At 38.8% G+C, this 21,350-nt stretch overlaps 1 protein-coding gene across 2 annotated transcripts in view; it reads left to right on the top strand.

Moving 5' to 3' along the window:
• LOC129420420 (protein bicaudal C homolog 1-B) overlaps positions 1–21,350 on the top strand; it is a 121,381-nt gene that overhangs the window by 90,843 nt on the left and 9,188 nt on the right. Inside the window, exons 9-19 of one of the 2 annotated variants that reach the window (XM_055175319.2) lie at positions 4,946–5,077; positions 5,974–6,166; positions 8,501–8,659; positions 8,962–9,143; positions 12,445–12,577; positions 13,268–13,421; positions 16,354–16,510; positions 16,855–16,894; positions 20,189–20,343; positions 20,452–20,605; positions 21,029–21,186. In XM_055175319.2, coding sequence (XP_055031294.2) covers positions 4,946–5,077; positions 5,974–6,166; positions 8,501–8,659; positions 8,962–9,143; positions 12,445–12,577; positions 13,268–13,421; positions 16,354–16,510; positions 16,855–16,894; positions 20,189–20,343; positions 20,452–20,605; positions 21,029–21,186 — 1,617 coding nt within the window. Of the gene's footprint in view, positions 1–4,945; positions 5,078–5,973; positions 6,167–8,500; positions 8,660–8,961; positions 9,144–12,441; positions 12,578–13,267; positions 13,422–16,353; positions 16,511–16,854; positions 16,895–20,188; positions 20,344–20,451; positions 20,606–21,028; positions 21,187–21,350 lie in introns of both variants that reach the window. The other variant, XM_055175318.2, reaches the window with a different exon arrangement.

The following is a 21,350-nucleotide window of genomic DNA, read 5'->3' as shown; positions in this document are numbered from 1 at the left end:
ACCACTGTGTCTGACTGACACCAATCATGATTTACTTTTAAACGTGATGTTACATTGTGGTACACACAATAACACTCTGGCCTGGTGTGTAGCAAAGTCTTATTCAAACAGTAACGTGCGGTTTCAGATCCGCAGTACAAATGTCTTTTCAATTAGTTAAAAAAGGGTATGCATTTTAAATGTTTATTTAGTTTTACCAATTTTCTTTTTGTCTCTTGTTTACTGTAATTACATTTGTGTTATTATTGGCCTCACTGCTCTCACAATATAGACATATAAAACACTGCTCAGATATGCTATTGTGTACATAAATGCCACGTTAGTATAACAAAGAAAATATAAACACTCACTTTAGTCAGACGTCCGTTTATCCCTCCATCCTCCTCCACACAAACGCGTCCCCTGCATAATATCTCCACATACGCGCTGCCTCAGCTCTTGGAGCTTGTGCTCGTAAACCGAAACACGTCTTTGAAATAAGCACGCGACCAGAAACATTCACAAAACAAACGTTCATATGCTTATCTGATCCAGAAATGTTAAACCGAAAGCAAACGGCGCGAGTCCGTCCAAGCTTATATACTCCGCAGCGCGTCTCCTCGTAAACCGAAACATGTCCGTGAAATAAACGTTCCAAACGCGCGCAAAGTTCCTCTCTTGCATAGAAACCTTCACCAAACAAACGCCCATACCCTTATCTGATGCAGAAATGTAATAAAGCAAGCACACAGCGAGAATACAGGCAGTAGTCTGTCCAAGCTTCTCTACGCAGCAGAGGCCGATGGTTTCTGCGTCTTCACCGGGCTCCTCTACCCAGCCGACGCCCAGGCTCCGGCTTCTCCTCGGGCTTCTGTTCCTACATCTGCCTCAGCTCTTTGCAGTATTGTGGCTCATAAAGGTGCAATGTACAGCGGATTAGAGCATCACGCTTGTAAAATCACCCTCTTCCATGTAATATTGATTAACTTCCACTGTTATTGTAACATGAATTCGGCTCGCTCCACAACTTCTGTTTAGCTTAGCTTAGCATAAAGATGGCGGCTGATCGTTTTTGTTCGGTCTGTGTTCGTAAATTTTCGTAAGTCCCACCCACTTATCTGTAATTGGTCTGAAGCGCGAGTGGGTCCCACCCATAGCCCCCACCTTGGAAAAATGAGGAATGAGTGTCTGTAGTCTTTCACACTCAATAGAGATACAGGATTTCCTTCTTTCAATGACGCAAAATGACGATTTTTACATCATTGAAAGAAGGAAGTCCCTCACTGAAATCAGTATTTCTCCCCTCTCAGGGGAAACTGAGGGAATGGTGCACGACCATTCAAAAACATGACTGGGGTTCTAACGGTACAAAGCTTAATGCAAATGGGTGAAGTTTCCCTTTAAATATAGGTATTTTCTTAAAAAAATACTATTTTTTACCAAAAAGCTGAAATAATTGCATTTATGTGAAGGGATTTTGTAAGAGATCAGATTCAGAATGATTATCAAAACATATACAGAGTTGAAATTTGGTAAATAATTTTTGTGCTTCACTTTATTATAATTTAGGTAAGTGCGCCATCTAGTGAATAACCGCAACCTCATCAGGAACACTTTTTTATGCAAATGTTTTCTCTTAAAGGCACATCATGGAACTTGTTGGCCACTAGGGGGTGCTAGACATGTATTTTTCACGTCCCCCCTATAGGCCACAAGCTTCGCAGCATTGTCGCAAACGAAAAGAAGACAACTCTTTAGGTCACAAAGTGTGCCTTCCAGCATGTCATATGTCATATAAAATAATTTCATGGGTTTTATTTTTATCAAACGCCAAAAACATCGCGTAGTTCACGTTTACAAGCCAGTTGTAACGGTGGTCGCTTGGTTATAGTTTATATATTTTTAAAAATATTTCCCTAAAGGGGAATCGAACCCGGATCACCCATGTCGTAGGTCCATGACGCCACCACGGCACCACAATGTCTCGTGATATAAGTCTCTCTCTAAACTCTCCAAGTAGCTTCCAGTAAAATTCACGTAAAAAATAGAGTGTTCGGGCGCCAGACAGGACTTATATATGCACGCAATATAACATTACTTACTAGTACAAAAGCATGAGGGCCAAGTCAGCATCGGTCAGAAACCCCTCCTCCTTCTTAAGTTCACACCAGCGAGCGAACGCTGGCCCAATATAATTGATCCTCGTCCTTCTTTTTATTCTTTCACTCTCCTGTTTTCTCTTTCTGGTCTCCTCCGACAAAACCTTGTCGGCCATGACAAAACAGTCAGAAAATAAATAGTTGCGCTCTCACGTCCGAGTTTGAGGAAGTGGAGAAAGTGACGTATGCCATAAAGCCGATTTTTGTAGTTTTTTGTTTTGTGCTCGGGTTACTACCCGAAACCCCAAGTTTAAAAGTACGAGTAAAAGCGATACAGACCCCATCAGGCTACGGTAGACATGTCATTCCACCTATTTTAAGTCGATGTACCATCACAAGTGTCTTGAAAATATATTATCAAGGTTGAAAAACTACAAAGTGTCACTTTAATTGACGAGATGACTCGTCGTCAATGGCGGGGAAAGAGTTTACTGAGGCTTGGGTGGTCCCGGACCTCCTATAAGCATTGAGGGACCCTTTATAAAGCCCCTGGATTTTATTCAAATTAAAATACTACATGAATTTAACATTATTGTGCTGTGCTGCCACAAAGCGATACTGTGCATTATTCATCTCAATTTTGCAATAAACTAATCCAAAAGATTTCTGTCTGAAATAAATTTAAACTCTTAAGTGCGCCTCACACTGTTTTCTGAAAGAATTGACGGACGAGTTGTTGGTATCATTTTCACCTTGTTGCTTGTAAGAATCTTTAGTTATTATCTTTAGTTATTTATTTTAGTACTCCTAAGCGTTAGGGGCTTTATAAAATTCTTCTCAAATTATTATTTCACACTAATTGAGGAGTCAAAAGGGTTAGGGATTGAGTTAAGGGTAATTTGGAGGTTTCTTTAATTACATTGATCCACACTGTAAAAAATACTTTGTTGCCTTAAAATTTTTTGTTGAATCAACTCGGATTTATAAGTCATTTCAACTTACTATTATTTATCTTGACTTGAGATGAGTTGTTATAAATACAGGTGAGTTGTTATAACTTATAAAAATTAGTTGACTTTTCTCAACTATATTTTATAAGTTGTGACAACTCATCTCTGTTGATACTTGTAAATCTGAGTTGATTTAACAAAAGGCAGCAAAGTATTTTTTATAGTGCAGGACCAACAAAATATGTTGAACCAGGATCACATCTTACTTTGACCCTACTGTATAGTGATAGGGGGCTTGGGGGGGTTAGGAGGTTGGGAGGTAAATTACACACATTTCAATGCCCATTTTGTGCATAAGCAAGCTTTATAAATTGTGACCCGTGCTGGCAAATTGAGTCGGAATAAGCAAATTTTCAAAAATGAGTTATTTATATTTTGACATTCTCTATTAAACAACTATAAAAAATGACAGAGCTACACGTGTTTGAAGTTGATAGAGTCAGCTAAGTCAAGTGTGATAAAAATCGAGTTAAAGATTTTTGAGAGTTCGAAAGCAAAATGATCGCATCCATACCTTAAAATCACTGGTAAAACTAATAGATTTAGTGAACATAAAGTCAAAAAAACAATATCTATAGGAAAAAAATTCAAATGTTCAACTTTTTTTCTTTTATAGTTTGATTGACATTGAGACAGAGAGCTTTAAGATCTACTGTAATACAAGGATCTAATATAATGTTACACATTAGATATTTATCCCAACAGTTAACCAAACATTCACTTAAGACATAACAGATTATATCTGCGTGAATTCTTCTTAAAACAGATATTTTAAAAACTGTAATTCTGTGTAAATGTCTATATATCGGGTTCGAGCACTCGCGCGTCTGTCCATGCTTTAGATATTTCAAGGGAGATCGTTTTCATGTCTTATTGCTCTTAATAACTATTTTAACATAAGCAGTCCTGCGCTCTATTTTCTAATTCCTACATGTTTTAAAACCGAAACCAAAATGTCAGACGCAAATGTGAATGAAGACACATCTTTGTATTAGATTATGCATTTAGGACGCTACACCTCTCAGAAAACATACAAATAAAGATGATTTTAGATGTTTAATGACTATTTAGAGCATTGAGATCGCTGAAGAGGGCTTAATGTTCTTATTTTTATGAAAACCTCAATTTCGACCAAAATCGACATTTATTCTTTCTTTTGCCTCTAGCTCAAAATTAGCATTGTGACTCATTTTGCCAGCATGGGTCACAAATGAGCTTATCATCTGGTGATCTGTACATGAATGGTCCCAAACAACACAGAGAGGAATATAAAGTTGTGAAGGACAGGGAGACAAAATGTAGTTTAAAATCAAGAACACACAAGTCGAAAGCTTATCCTTACTAAAAGAAAGCAACATAATAAGCCGTCGACAGTTCTGCGGTCATCTATGAAACATAGATGTCCCACACGACAGGCCGTTCCTAATTTAAGAGTACCCACAGTTGGGGGCGAGGGAGGAGACGGTATTCAACTTAGAGGCTTAAAATAATTTATTCACACAAACGTTTTGGCTCGATTTAGATCCATTAGGGACATTTTTAGCGTCTGTCATTTCAGGCTTCTCACCGCACGATCTGCCCTCCAGAACTTTTGCATGTTTAGTCGTTTCCATGCTGTCTGCTGAGTTAGCTCTGTCGAGGGAAGAAAAAAGCAGGTCAAGGCCCAGTTAATGAAAGCTTTACGCATGGAGGACCCGCTGCTGTTTTTCTTTTCAACATGAGACGGAGGTGATGGATCACTGTTGAATAACTCAAGTTTGCTGCTTTAGGACCGAAGCCAGCGAAGTCCTTGAAACACTCAAGTTTTGACCGAATGATTTAAAACCAGGTAAAAAAAAACTTTTTGTGTTTCTTCAGGGTTGTCTGCCGCTGGTGTTGATGTTTGATATCAAAGAAGACATTGAAGTGGAACCACAATGCATAACATCTCTGATGGAGCAACTTGATGTGTTCATCAGCATCAAACCAAAACCCAAACAGCCAAGCAAGGTTTGTAAACGCACAAAGATTGACTTTACCTAAAGTATTTTACATCACTTTACTGCATGTTTGATTGGCTGTCAATTTTTAATCATTCATCAGCTTGGAAAATGTTTGTTTTTCTGTATGTTTTTCATTAAAATTCTGCTATTCACTTAAATTTAGATGTATGTTTCTTTCTGCGTCTGCATGCAAGACATCTTGAATACTCAATACGAGACATCTGTCTCGTAAAAATAACGTATGCCACGAATTGGATTTGTGTGTGGCTTTACTGCTGAGATGTGGAAACAGCGTTCATGTTCACGTCCTTGGTCAAAAGGGTGAAATCCTATCCTGTGTTTTACGCCGAATGGCGACGCTCTAAATGATCGGTCTTAACTCTGAGCTTTATTTTTCAAGTTTAGGGATTTGTCTGTTGGAGCCTCTGTGTAAACCTTCTTCTCTTCTTTCACACTTATAAACGTTCGCTTTAACCAGTGCTCGATACTGATATATACATGTGCTAAAGAAATACATATTAGAAAATTGAAGACATGTAGAATTACATAGTTAGGAAACCTCCAATGTCAAACATACAGTTAAGACGTCTCCGCTAATAGACGACTCCTTAAGACGTGAAGATTGTACAAAAATATATAAAGACAGATCCAATTTTCAACGGGTACATTGTACTATTAAAATATACTGTAACTTTCAGAACTCAAAACCTTCTTCTCCCATTCCAGAAAAAGCATTTGATGAATGTCCATCAAAGTAACCAATGATAAAAGTAAAAGAAGTTTGTAAAACCTTTCTGCTGTTACTGGCACCTGTTGCTCTGCATTTCTTTCTGAATGATCCAAAACTATATTTATTTGTAACAAGGTCATTTAATATGTTTGTGTGTGTCTGTGGTTTATCAGTCTGTGATAGTGAAGAGTGTGGAGAGGAACGCTCTGAACATGTATGAAGCCAGGCGTTGTTTGCTGGGTTTAGACAGCAGTGGAGTAACGGTGACCGGCGGCTGCAGTAATCCTCATCTATCTGCTCCAACTCTCAGCTGTCCTGTGGGACTCGACATACTGACATCCGCTAGTCTCGGACTCACCAGCCTGGGTAGGACATCACGTAAATTTATATTTAGTTACTGTTTGTTTACTCTACATCAACAAGAGTTAGAGAAATACATCTGCTTTCATAGTCAGTAAAAATGACTTTCTGTTCACTGCAATTGGGTTAAACATTGCAATAGTTACAGTAGGCTAAAACCGATATGCAATTTGGTCAAAAGATTTTGATAAATAAATGTATTTAAACAGGGCCAGCCCAAGCCTTTATAGGGCCCTAAGCAGAATATTATTTTGGGCCCCTTGGTGCCCCCAATTCAATTGACTAGGGGTGTAATGGTACATGTATTTGTACCGGAACATTTCGGTACAGGGCTTTCGGCACAGTCCACATGTGCTCCGAATGGCCGAATGCAATCTTTTGTGTGCGAAACATAGGTCAATTTTCGTGTTTCCACACGAAGTGGCGGAAGTCTCCGCGTTCAGCGCAAGTCTTCTGTCAAACATATAACATTATTCGGCCCCGCAGAAAGATTTTTATTTACTTGTATATTCGTTTGATTATTGATGTAAACATTTGCGTGTCATGTCTAAACGCGCGTGTTAAATGTGTGTGTTTTGTTCTTTCAAAAGTGCGTGAGAGGTTTCGCGTCTTTTGTTGCTACGCAATCATTAGTCGCGCTTTCTAGGACAGCAAGAATAAGGAATGTGTGATCAGATTTTTGATCTGCACCTCACGTCAATCATATCATTGTCACATTGCGATCAGTTAGTCGGAACAGAGAAGAGCTGTAACCCGGGCTTACTCAGCTGTCACTCAGCTGCGGAGGGGTTCGTTATTTTAAGTCACAGCTTAGATTAGGAGAAACGTGCAAAAGATCAAAGATGGCTATGTATGCAACTCACTCATCTCAATATGAGTGTATAATAAGTATATCATCATGTTGCTTGCTATGCAGTCACACGTAGAGCAGTAATATTATTTTTATGCAGAGATGGTACATAAACAATTCAATACTGTGACTTAAAAAAATCCAAAATAAATCAAAACAGAAACATTTTTGGTGGCAAAAATGTAGGCTAATAGTTCATAAATGTATTTAGGAATTGAATTTGTTAGTTTAGTGCAAGGTTTTAGTAGAAAAAGTTTAAGAGAAGGTTAAGAAAAGATTTACCTACTGTTATAAAATAATGTAAAAAAGTATGTTATTTAGTGGAGAACTTTGCAGCAGTATTTTATTTATTATTCTTTTTTATTTTATATATATATATATATATATATATATATATATATATATATATATATATATATATATATATATATATATATATATATATATATATATATATATATATATATATATATATATATAGTTAAAAAAGTTTATAATAATAAACAACTTGCAGTTTAATGTATGCCTTTCCCCCCCTACTGTACCGAAATGAACCGAACCGTGGCCTCAAAACCGAGGTATGCACCGAACCGTCTTTTTGCGTACCGTTACACCCCTACAATTGACTATTGTCAAGAATTTGGTTCCAAAATGCAATAAACAGATTTTTTTTTTTTAAATAGTTACTACCAAAATCAGTATTGTATCAGGTCAGTATTAAAAAGTAAATTCTTAATTTTACGTAAAATCCGATATCCGTTGTGTTATTCTGTCATTCTTTCTCCCTTTTTTTCCAAACCGCGACAAACGCCAGTCCTCCTTCTCTGCAGAATGCAATAAATCCGCTCAACAAATCACAGTGCACCATTCCACACATTGGAAACAATAATGTCGGCACTTTGAATACACACAGAATCCTAGTTTTTTTCATCTACTTTGTACTTCGTGATCAACAAACAAACAAAAACAAAATAGTAATTTTGATGGCATTGATAAACCTGTGGTGGTTTTCTGTGGTGGGGAAAAATATAAGCCATAAAAATTGAATAATTTATGCGAGAGGCACTCGGGAGACAGAAAATGCCGGCTGTTGCTTGTTCTCACACGACAGCATCAAGTTTCTGTCATGATAACACATTGACCCCAGAGGATCTAATTAAAAACTTTCCATTATTTTACTCGAAGTCAATGGCATGGGAAAGAGTTTAATTCAACTGTTTAATTCATCATCAAAGCAGGCATTTGACTGTTTACAAATCCAAGCGATCATCACATATGAGTGTTAAAATCACTCATAACAGCACTGAGACGCTCAACTTAAACAGGAAATTTGGTGTTGTTGTTTTTTTATTGTAAACAAACCAATCATCAAACTGTACCTGTACTTGTCAAACACTCAAGTAGTGTTTTGCTATATGTATTAATTGTTCTGTATGTAGTATGTTTTGACTGTGTGTGTATGGTTTATATCTGTGTCTATGTACCGTTAGGTCTTCTGGGGCCTACAGTAGCCTCCATGAGCGGACCGTCCAGCAACTCTCTTCTCAATGCCCTCAACAACTCCATCAGTCCGTTACAGACACCCACTACTGGAACACCCAGCCCAAGTTTCTGGTCCAATTCACTGGCCAGTCCAACCAGTACTCCAGGTAAAGACCGGATCACCCTCCACAAGCACACATAGACAGTTTATATAGTATAAGCATTTTATACAGGTACAGATATGAATTGTAATCCAGTTTTATGACTTCAGTTCAGTTGGTTTAATTGCAAGTATGAAATGTAATCTGTACTGTTACAGTAATATGCTAAACATTTGTTATGTTTGCCTGCGGTATAACGCTTCGCGTCGTGCCTCAATACCACCTTGGGTGTGCAATATTTTCGAATAATTCAAGTCTATTAAGAAATAAACTAGTCAGATTCAGTGTTGTATTTGTTATGTCTTTAGGTTTCTCTTCACCCCTGATGATTCTCCCAGCCGCACAGGCCACATTAACCAGCATGCTGCTGTCTGGAGTGCCGGGCTACACACAGAACACCCCGTCCCCACCGCCCGGTCTTGCCCCTATAGACACCCAAGTCACGGGAGTCGCAGACTGCAGTAAGGCCATGTCACCCCTCAGTGGCAAAGTGAGCAAGTTTTGCTTTATTACAAATAACCCAAAAATAATTTAGACACTTTTGGACACTTGATACACAATTATAAAGGTATGGATTTTAATACATTAGATAGCAAAATATCAAACTTTATGATTCTAGGGGCCCTATTTTGGCGATCTAGGCGCATGGTCTGGGGTGCATGGCACAAGTGCATTTAAGGTGTGTCTGAATCCACTTTTGCTGGTTTGGCGGCAGGAGGGGTGGTCTTTGCGCCTGGCGCGCAGTCTGGAGGGGTTGTTCATGTTTTCGTGGTGAGTAATGGGTGTGTTTGTAGCAAACGGGAGAGGAATAGTGTGCAAACGTGTGGAGAGCTGTTTCAGCGCTGGGACAGCGATGTGAGTGTTTTGATTTGCTGCGCATCCATTGTGTGTAATAAACAAATGCGTGTTGTCACCCTGTTTATAGGCGCATATTACTAACGTGCTCTTTAAATAACAAAAACAATATTGCCGCATTGGTCTTTATCATACACCCGGCACAATGCAGCGAAATGTGCGATGCAAATTTGTGTCTTTTGCTAGTTTCAACACTGCGCAATTATCACTTTTATGTTTAGCGCCATGTTGTTTAAAAAGCAAATGCATTTGCGCCCAATTTTGCGCACATGGGCATTCTGGTCTGAAAACGAGGTGTGTTCAGGTGCATTGTTGGCGTTTTGCTATTTTGAGGCAACTAAACAGACTACAAAAAACCTAGTCTAAAGTCAATGCCGCAATATTGTTTTTGTTATTTAATGAGCGCGTTAGTAATATGTGCCTATAAACGGGACGACAACACGCGTTTGCTTATCAGATGGTTGGGGCAGCAGCACATAAACGCTTTAAAATATGAAAAATCAAAAGATTAAAATGTAAAAGAGTATTATTGAGTCTTGGACATAAATAAAGACAGTTTACAGGACTTTAGAAGGCGTAAAGAGCAGCTTCACCTGTAGCCTGGTAAGGAATTAAATGTTTTGCTTTGTTTGCAATATTGTTTTTGTTATTTAATGAGCGCGTTAGTAATATGTGCCTATAAACGGGACGACAACACGCGTTTGCTTATCAGATGGATGCGCAGCAGCACATAAACGCTTTAAAATATGAAAAATCAAAGGATTAAAATGTAAAAGAGTATTATTGAGTCTTGGACATAAATAAAGACAGTTTACAGGACTTTAGAAGGCGTAAAGAGCAGCTTCACCTGTAGCCTGGTAAGGAATGAAATGTTTTGCTTTAAACAAATTCAAATATTGCATATATTTTAAAATGTTTTTTTAATGCTACCCCACGGATTTATTGTACATGATGACTTTGCACCTGTGGATATGATGATATGAGAACCTTTTTTAAGCAATGCTTTTCAAAACCCTCACGGCCCTGTCCGGGTGCTGAAACGCTTCGGCTCTCCGCACGTTTGTAGGTTCTTTGTCTCCTGTTTGTTACAAATATTATACAAGTATTTTTAGAGTACAAACCTTTTCTTTATATATTTGTTAATTATTTTTTTGAGATAACACAGATCAGTAGGCCAGGGCTATTCAAATCTTACCCTGGAGGGCCGGAGCACTGCAGAGTTTAGCTCCAACCCTGATCAAACACACCTGAGCAAGCTAAACAAGGTCTTCATGATCACTAGACAATCACAGGTGGTTAAGTTTGATTAGGGTTGGAAACTAAACTCTGTAGTGCTCCGGCCCTCCAGGGTAAGATTTGAATAGACCGGATGTAGACTATCCATTCATTTACAGCAATTAAAAGCCTGTTAATTCTACTTCCATGACTGAAAGAAAACAACTTTTAAAGGTTTTAATACAAGTGAAAACAACACATTTTTTAATATGAATCTTAAACTGGTGGTCTTCCTCCTTCGCTTAGTTGTTCAGTTTACAAATCCACCATTTAAATAGGGCATGGCACCAGCGCAACTGGCTTTTAAAGGGGATGAGAGCTGAGACTCTCATTGGTTTATTGCAAGTTATGCCCAAAACACACCCATTACTCATTAGGGGAATAGGAACAACCCTTTTAGGCTGTGCGCTTGACGGACAAACATTTTTTACTGTTGTTAGATTGGCAAGGGTGGCATCGGACACGCCCGTTTAGACCATGCTGTGCACTTTGGGCGGTGCGGTTGGATCGTTAAAATAGGGCCCATTGACTTTAGACCAATTTTTAGTTGGTCAATGGCGTAGTCTATTTTAGTTCATAAACATGCTCAAATGTATTAGCTTTTTAAACAACGTGACGCTGGAGGTGAAAGTAATACTGTAACTGCGCCGGGCTGAAACTAGCAAAAAAAACACTTGTGCCAGGTATATGATAGGGCTCTTTAAGATGAAAAAAATTACTTTCGTAAAAAATCCCAATTAGTTACTTATCCCCCTGTCATCCAAGATGTTAATGTCTTTCTTTGTTCAGTCGATAAAAAATTAAGTTTTTTGAGGAAAAACGTTCCTGGTTTTTTTTCCATATAGTGGACTTTATTGGACCTCAAGTTTACAGTTTCAATGAGGCTTCAAAGGGCTTTAAATGATCTTAACCGAGGCATACGGGTCTTATCTAGCCAAACCATCCTCATTTTCACCTAAAAAAAGTACTTTTAAACCACAACTTCTCTTCTTGCACTAGCCGTGTGATGCACCAGTGTTACATATGTAAACCGCACACTTGTGGACCATTTTAAACAATAAACTGACACAACAACATTAATAAGTATCATTTTACATACAACAACATCAGAACGGTCCTCCTTCTCCACACTTGTAAACAATTGAACGGTAGTTTTGCATAGGTTATGTGTGACCTTTGGATGTGCTTGCGTAATACGTAAGGTCGCGCTGGTGCATCACACGGCTACTGCAAAGACGAGAACTGGATTTTGAAAGGTACATATTTTTAATTTTTGGCGAAAATGACAGTTGTTTGGCTGGGTGGGACCCTTATGCCTCGGGTGTAATCGTTTAGAGCCCTGCATTGAAACTGTAAACTGTTGAGGTCCACTATATGAAGAAATATCCTGGAATAGTTTCCTCAAGAACCTTAATTTCTTCTTGACTGAACAAAGAAAGACATCAACATCTTGGATGACATGGGGTAAATAAATTATTGGGATTTTTTATGACAGTGGAGTAATCCTTTCATATTTTGTCATAATGCAATGCCATTCTTACATTTTTAACAGTGACACAAGTGTTTAAACTTTGTTGGGGGCTGTGTGAAAAGTAGTCACAAATATTGAACATAGTTTGTTTTATATTTGCCACATTGTGTGTTTGTGTGTTGTGTAGCAGTCCAGCTCAATGTACGGGATATCTGCAGCATCTTTGGCCGACAAGGTTCTGAATGGTTCTCATGACTCTGTGCAGGAAGCCAACGCTCACTGTGCTTCTGAACCGCTGTCCAGCAAATCCAGCCAAGACCAAGGTTCACATATTTCCTTATTACAGAGCAGCCGTCAAAGAATCTATTACAGTCAATCCATGATGGCATATTTCACTAAACTAATCTCTGGCATATGGCAGGAGTGAGTAATTGACTCTGGTAAATGCCAGTAAGATTTGTTTATACTGCAGCATATGCCACCAATTAACATTTCATACCTGGCACTTTCCGAGGTCAGATTAATTGAAGGTATATTGTGTTCCCTTTAATTCCAGGCTAACGCAACCAGTGGCATTCACTTTTAAGTTATGTCAACATTTGACTTCCAATCACTTCTTGACCTTCTGTAGATTGAAAATAAAATTTTATTGACTTTGCACGGTCTAATTATGGACAAATATAAGCTCGGTTTCATATGGTTAAACTCTTCTTTTCCTGTCCTTTTGAAGTGGCGTTTATGGAAATAGGTTTTCCATGCAAAGCCATTGTTGTGGTAAAGTCTGTTTAAGTTGGCTGTATGTTCACGATATACGTGTGTGTGTGTTTTTACTTTCCATGTGATTTAAAGTCAGTTACATTAAAGTTATTCTTTAGAAGTAATGAAGGTAAATGGTCTGTTTGATTCTTTGATGCGGTGGTGCAGGAATACAGTCTTATACTATTCAACCACAACATTCAATATGGGAACGGGAGGACAGAATAAGATTGTGTTTTGTGTTTGTGTGTGTTCAGGTTCAGATACATTTGTGGAAGTGGGCATGCCCCGCAGTCCGTCTCATTCTGGAAACAGTAATGACCTGAAGCAGATGCTGGCGTCATGTAAGACGACCTCAGGAAAGAGACAAACCCTTGAGCTGTTACAGGGCACCAAGAACTCAATCCTACAGTATGAACACACACATGAACACTTACAATCATTTCATACACAGATGAACCATACAATCTCTAAATCACTGATCATGTGATGAATATCATACTGCTTAGCTAAAATGCTGAAAATGTTACAGTTGAAGTCAACTGTTAAAGCAAGAAATAAATGCATTATTAATCTGTTTATTTGTGTATAATGTGGGTTTATTATCAGTAATGAACTAATCAATGTAATCAATTACACACACACACACACACACACACACCAGAGGTTGCGTTAGACTTTTTCACATGTAAAAAGTCTGCCATCAATTATTATCCGCCATTTCATGATTTTAATCATAGTAATTGTTTTCATTCACATATTGATTTCTAATCATGAACTTACAAGACGAGCATACAAGTTAAAATATGTTTGTTTATTTATTTGTGAAGAGAACAGATGAACAGAGACCGTGCATCATTTTACATGTTTAAAATCACATGCAGCAGATGAATGAATGATCTCGCAGTGAGCTGAGGCGATAAAACAAGCAAACTTTGCGCTGAACAGGCAAATATGATCAAATCACAAAATACGATTGCGATTAAAATAGCAACAAATGTGTAAAAATCTGAATTGAATTAAACTGATGAAACTGTATCTGAAACCATCTTGTGTAATAAACGCAGGCAGATTAATGCAGACTCTTGTCATTAGATTACCTCAGATAGACGACGTCTTGTTACAGTTTTACTTTTGTTCTGGAGATTGATCTCGCACTCTTCTATTACACTTCAGTTAACTCGATCTGACACACACACCACACACACAAAGTTGCCTAATCACAGACCAGTACATTCTGTAGCTAACGCTGCTAACGTTAGCCAACTCCATTTGTCATAAGTCCTGGAAAAGCACACAGTGTAAACTCTACCATGATAATTTCCTGCTGCTCAATCTGCTCCAAGCTCCTTAATCCTTTATTTATTCTTCAACTTTGTAAGCATAATCATATTTCTTTTATCTCAAGATATTTTACTTGCTTTCTCTGATCAGTACTGTAGCTAGAAGTTACATGGCAATCTGAAACGCGGTTGTGAGACTCTGAGAACCATCCAATCACATTATTGATTTGCTTACAACATAAGTGCGAGGCTTTGGGGCGCACAGTCCTGCGCCCCAAGGCGGATCTGAAACCAGACAATTGGAGCTCAGCCTCAGGTCACATGTTTTTACCATTTTTACTGACCTACATACACACTCGTTTGGGGTGCGCCACAGACACACAAACATGACACATACACAAGAACTCGGTTTTGACTTTTTTTAAATAAATAATAACATGACTAACAGTGTAATAGTACAACTAAATAATTTGATTTTGTATTAATTTGCACTATGTATTTAACCTTTTGGTAACATGTTAAAGGACAAGTTCGGTATTTTACACTTAAAGCCCTGTTTTCAGATTGTTTATGATGAAATAGAACGGTTTTGACTGAAAATTTGACATACGCGGCTGCCCCGAGAATTTTCGGGTGTTTCTTGTATCAGCCCCCACCTCCACAATGGGTCTATAGGTGCACTGGAACAATCCTTCCTTTTGTTTACAAAGACGTGAAACTCACCGTGTGGTCAGGGGTGTTCACTGATATGCTCACACAAAAATCCCTGCAAAAGACGCTTTCCAACAGGCGTTTTAGCATTCGTTGTAAACTTGTGGACCTATTTTTCCAAACGCCTCACACCTGTATTCTTCCGCTGAGAGCTTGAATAATAGACACTTCAGCCCAGTTGGTGGCGATAATCCGCCTTTGCCAATTGCAAGAATACAAACAACGTTCCCGTTGGCGGAGTAATACCGTACCTCACAGCACGTCTAATACAAGTCAATGGAGTTGGACAAAACTACAATAAAACCAGTTGGAAAGCATCTTTTGCAGCAATTTTTGTGTGAGCGTATCAGTGAACACCCCTGACCACTCGGTGAGTTTCAGGTCTTTGTTAACGAAAGTTTAATGCATTTTAGGAAGGATTGTTCTAGTGCACCTATACAGCCATTGTAGTGGTGGGAGGTGATACAAGAAACACCCGAAATTCTCGGGCCAGCATCATATTATGTCCAAATTTCAGTCAAAACTGTTCTATTTCATCATAAACAATCTGAAAACAGGGCTTTGAGTGTGAAGTACCGAACTTGTCCTTTAAGGTAGCTTTCTTCTCTGGCCAACTATGGGGGGCGGCGCCCCCTATGGACCAGTCGCCACAGCAGTCGAGATGTACGCCCCAACATTAAATTACACATTAAATTAATTACAATGCTATTACAATGCTAAAAACAAAGTTGTGTCTGCTGAGTTAGCTTTTAGACTGAAGTTTTAATATTGACGTTAACTGAGACTTTTGTAGGTCCATACTAAAAAAACACAAATAAACTTACCACACAGAAACATCCATTAGCAATCTTCAAGCAATGGTTTATTCCTCAAAATCTGTATCTTTGTCTGATACATTCTTAAACATATAAGGTATGTTTACTTTGAGTATACCAGCTGAGTGACTGACCAGCAACTGACTGACAGCCAATTAGAGCAGAGCTCAACATTATTATTCATGACCTTATCAAATAATTAATAATAGACCATTTTCATTCTAAACGCAAATAGGCAAAGACATGAATGAAATGGTCTATTATTTATTACCTTATTCGAAAGGGTCCGGGTCATTTGAATGACCATGTAATTAACCACACGTGCAGCGCATTTCCAGGTTTTTTGAATTAGAAACACACACATACATTTAATCTTCATCCGAATTAGTTTTATTGTAGAAGAGGCATGCAAATGTATTTTTACAGACATCCTTATGAGGAACAATTACCATCCGAATAGGGCTGTAGTCTGTGTAGTCTGTTGAAAGAGAAGTTATATGATCTGTTACCTATGTTTACTGTCTGTTTCTCCAGCTCAGACTCTTTGTTGTCAGACTCAGACTCCAGCGCTTCTGAAAGTCCCGTGACTGATAAACGCGCACCAGGAAGTGAACGAGCAGCAGAACGGGCAGCTCAGCAGAACTCGGACAGAATCCGTCTACCGTCCCAATCCTCCTTCACCAACATGCAGGTGATGATAAACTCAAACGGCATCACATCAAAGGCTTTCATTCAGTTCCCATAACAGTTATCACATTATTGCAAGCAGGGATTTCATCACATTTAGATTCATTTTAACATATATGGAAATAATCTCTGTGATCTCACACACGTTCTCATGTTTCTGAACACACTGAGAGTCAACAGCATTCGGTTCAGCACAGTCTGATAATGGGTTATGACAGACTGAGGGAGTGTTTACCATTCACCCTCCTTGTACCGTAAACCGAACTGACAGGAGAAATGAGGGACATAACTCTTAAATACTTTCCAGAAGCTTTAACATAATTGGGTTTCTCTCTTTCTCCTCCACAGGCTTTTGACTACGAGCAAAAGAAGTTATTGGCGACCAAAGGTATGTGATCGACCAATCAAATCGCAGTTTAACTTAATACACCCAGCACGGTGTCTCCCACCCATCTATACTGTTAACAATTCAGTTGGGAGGCGGTTTGGAGAAACTGGACACTGGATATGTTTAGTCTAGCATGCCAGCAAAGAACAAAGCCAGAACTGGAGTGTATTCACACACTGAATGTCTGGCAGCGAGAGCAAGCAGTGTTTCACATTCACAGTAAATAAAAGATCCTTGTTGTACCTCATGTCCTGTGTCCAGTGTTCATACTATAAAACTGTTGGCCTGAGAAAGAGGAATGTGCTCAATCTCTAAACACTTCATTGTTAATGATTTATGTTGAAACTTTATTGTAATGTGGCACAGTTGTGTTATAAAACGCTGGGCTTTGGTTGATTTAGGACAATGCTGAGAGATCTTGCATGAAATTCCTATTAAGTTCTTATTTCTGACGTCTACATGGGTGTGACACAATGTCAAGAAATATCATCAAACTGCAAAAACAAAATCACTGAAAATTGAATGAAATGATTACAGTGCACAATATAACGTGGATAAATAAACTCTGTATTTTCTACACAATTTACTTCCTGTCCTAAAATCGGGCTGGTGTCTTCCTTTTTCTATGAAGTCCCTCCTTCACAAATACGTAGCGAATTTAAAAGTAGCTTAGCGAACGTTTTTTCGAAAGGTCACACCAGATTGAGGAAGGGGATTAGACTCCGGGATGACAATAACAGCGTCAAACACTCTACTAACGCAACTCTTCGTCTTCTTCGTGGATGCACAACAAGGCCACGTTCCTTTTTGACGTATTCCTGTAGGCGGAAGTTAGTCAAAAATTCAGAATATTGACGTCATCTACCTTGGCTATGTACACTCACCTAAATGATTATTAGGATCACCAATATGTGTTTGATCCCATTTCGCCTTCAGAACTGCCTTAATTCTACATGGCATTGATTCAACAAGGTTTTCTTTAGAAATCTTGGCCCATATTGATAGGATAGCATCTTGCAGTTGGTGGAGATTTGTGGGATGCACATCCAGGGCATAAAGATCCCGTTCCACCACATCCCAAAGATGCTCTATTGGGTTGAGATCTGGTGACTGTGGGGGCCATTTTAGTATAGTGAACTCATTGTCATGTTCAAGAAACAAATTTAAAATAATTCAAGCTTTGTGACATGGTGCGTTATCCTGCTGGAAGTAGCCATCAGAGGATGGGTACATGGTGGTCATAAAGGGATGGACATGGTCAGAAACAATGCTCAGGTAGGCTGTGGCATTTAAACGATCCCCAATTGGCACTAAGGGGCTTAAAGTGTGCCAAGAAAACATTCCCCACACCATTACACCACCACCAGCAGCCTGCACAGTGGTAACAAGGCATGATGGATCCATGTTTTCATTCTGTTTACACCAAATTCTGACTCTACCATCTGAATGTCTCAACAGAAATCGAGACTCATCAGACCAGGCAACATTTTTTCAGTCTTCAACTGTCCAATTTTGGTGAGCTTGTGCAAATTGTAGCCTCTGTTTCCTATTTGTAGTGGCGATGAGTGGTACCCAGTGGGGTCTTCTGCTGTTGTAGCCCATCCACCTCAAGGTTGTGCGTGTTGTGGATTCACAAATGCTTTACTGCATACCTCGGTTGTAACGAGTGGTTATTTTAGTCAAAGTTGCTCTTCTATCAGCTTGAATCAGTCGGCTCATTCTCCTCTGACCTCTAGCATCAACAAGGCATTTTCGCCCACAGGACTGCCGCATACTGGATGTTTTTCTTTATTCACACCATTCTTTGTAAACTCTAGAAATGGTTGTGCATGAAAATCCCAGTAACTGAGCAGATTGTGAAATACTCAGGCCGGCCTGTCTGGTACCAACAACCATGCCATGCTCAAAATTGCTTAAATCACATTTCTTTCAGGAGGTTCAGGAGGTTGTCTTGACCAGGACCACACCCCTTAATACATTGAAGCAACTGCCATGTGATTGCTTGATTAGATAATTGCATTAATGAGAAATTGAACAGGTCTTCCTAATAATCCTTTAGGTGAGTGTGTACTATTTTAGATTTGATGAGACTAGTTCTAGTGCACTTATGTATTGCTGTTCTTGTGTTGCTCTAATTGCTTCTATTGTTACCTCATGTATAAGTCGCTTTGGACAAAAGCGAAAGACTAAATGTTATGTAATGTAATGACAATTCATAGAGAAATGTGCTTAGCTGTAATTAAATCCAAATGAATAAAAGCTTCATTTTCTTCATTGATCTGAAAAGCGCAGTCCTCCGATTGGCCAGCTGACAAGACCTTTGTGATTGGCCTGAATATCTCTGTCGTCAGACAGACATGTGACGCTCCTTACTGTACAGTATTTGGAAGATCAGCTACCAATGCAATCCTGACAGAAGTTAATTTCGTCTTTACTACCTTATCAATACGAGCCAAATCTGATCCAGAAAATGCAGATGACCAAGGTGATCGATCAGCTTTTCCAGCGTGGCTTGAGCAGAACGTAACAAGATATTAAAACATTAAAACCATGTCTGCATTTGTGATTGTAGAAACCACAAACAACAAGCGCTACTCTACACTGCACAAAACTTGTGTTTGAATCATGGTTTAGTCAGTAGTAAATTCATTAAATATGAAAACGTCGACTACTTACAGGCTGTGAGTCAGAAGCGGGTGAATTATGATAATGACCATTATGTCCACGTTAACAGGAAGTAAACAATTTGTGTGTTTGTTGTAGTCCAAGAAAAGAGATTTGCGTTGGAGACGGTAACTCACGTCATCGTTTACTTTGGGATTTGTACCTTTTGCATATCATTAACATGTACTACACACTTACACACCAAAGGAAATGTAAAATCGTGAATCGGATAATAGGTGCTTTTTAAGAAACACTACTCAGAAGTAAAGCCAGAGTCTGTCAGACCAATTATCATTCTTTTTTTTACATTGGTACATCATATTTAAACAGTATTGTGAGATGTCAGATCCGCAGTCCAGCAGTAGCTTTATTACTTTTACAAAGAAACCTGACAATCTTTATTGATCAAACAATATCCTATACTTTGACTTAATTTAAGAAAACATCTGTTTTTGAGTATAATAACTAGAGAAAGTGCAAAACTTAATTTTGTTTATACAAAATAACTTATAAATAAACTACATAATTGTTACTACATTTGAATTATATCAGCCTTATTGCTTTTTCAAATTTGAAGAACCGTACCGGTCAACCAGTTATTTAAAAACGCTTTCTTCTGTGTTTAATTAGCAATGTTGAAGAAGCCAGTGGTAACAGAGGTCCGCACCCCAACTAACACATGGAGCGGTCTTGGCTTTTCAAAGTCCATGCCTGCAGAGACCATTAAGGAGTTGCGCAGAGCGAACCATGTGTCTTATAAACCCACCATGTCCACTACATATGAGGTGAGATGAACTTCCCCAGCAGATGCACCTAAACTCAGGTCATGCTAATTGTAGCATTCTCACAGGCCTTAATTCAGGTTTGTAATGATGCTGTGATGTATTTTTTAGGGGTCGACTCTGGCTCTGTCCCGCTCCAGCAGCAGAGAGGGAGTGGCGAGTGGCAGCGACTCTGATAACTGGAGGGAGCGAAATGGGAGCGGGCTCCCAGTACACGGTGACTTCTCCTTGCCCATCAGCCCCAAAAGAAAACAAAATAAAACTGGTGAGATCTTTACATTAGTGATTGTTTTGTGCAATCAAATGTTTCAAGTTTCATTTATGAACATAAATTAGCATTAGCATGAAATCATAAGCATTTCTCTAAGCATCTGCCACTGTAGTGGAATTTTTTTTCTGTTGGTTGCCAGTGTGCATTCATTTTTATTTCAGCATCCATCTGTATCATGAGTCAGTCGATGCTTTACTGTCGTTGTCAGCCTGAATTTGCAATCGTATGCTATCGGACTCAAATGCATTCTTAAATCGCAAGCTCTCAAAAACAAATAGCTGCCACAAACTGTAGTGTAAATACAATTGGGCCAGAAAGATGTCTCTGTTGCCATTGAGAGCCTTAAAATCCTCAAAATTGATGGACTGCAATGCTTACTTGGCTGAAGTTAACCGTTTGAATTGTATTTTGGGCTAGAGCACTACCTGAGCAGCAGTAACTACATGGATTGCATCTCTTCAATGACGGGAACAAATGGCTGTAATCTCAACACATCACTCAAAGGATCCGATCTACCTGAGCTTTTCAGTAAACTCGGCCTTGGAAAGTACACAGATGTGTTTCAACAGCAGGAGGTAATGATGGGACTCCAGATCATGTAAATGCATGTAAATATGTTTGTTCATAATGTCTGACATTCAGAGGTTCAGTATAAATGGGTTATGCTGCTCACATGGGATGTGACGTTATTAATACACTGCACATGTCTCGTGTTGGTGACTAAAGCTACAACGATGCA

This window comes from Misgurnus anguillicaudatus, chromosome 4 (genome assembly GCF_027580225.2).
Source record: "Misgurnus anguillicaudatus chromosome 4, ASM2758022v2, whole genome shotgun sequence".
Taxonomy (NCBI): Eukaryota; Metazoa; Chordata; class Actinopteri; order Cypriniformes; family Cobitidae; genus Misgurnus; species Misgurnus anguillicaudatus.
The sequence above is the reverse complement of the archived record's forward strand: the minus strand, read 5'-3'. Positions and strand labels throughout refer to the sequence as shown.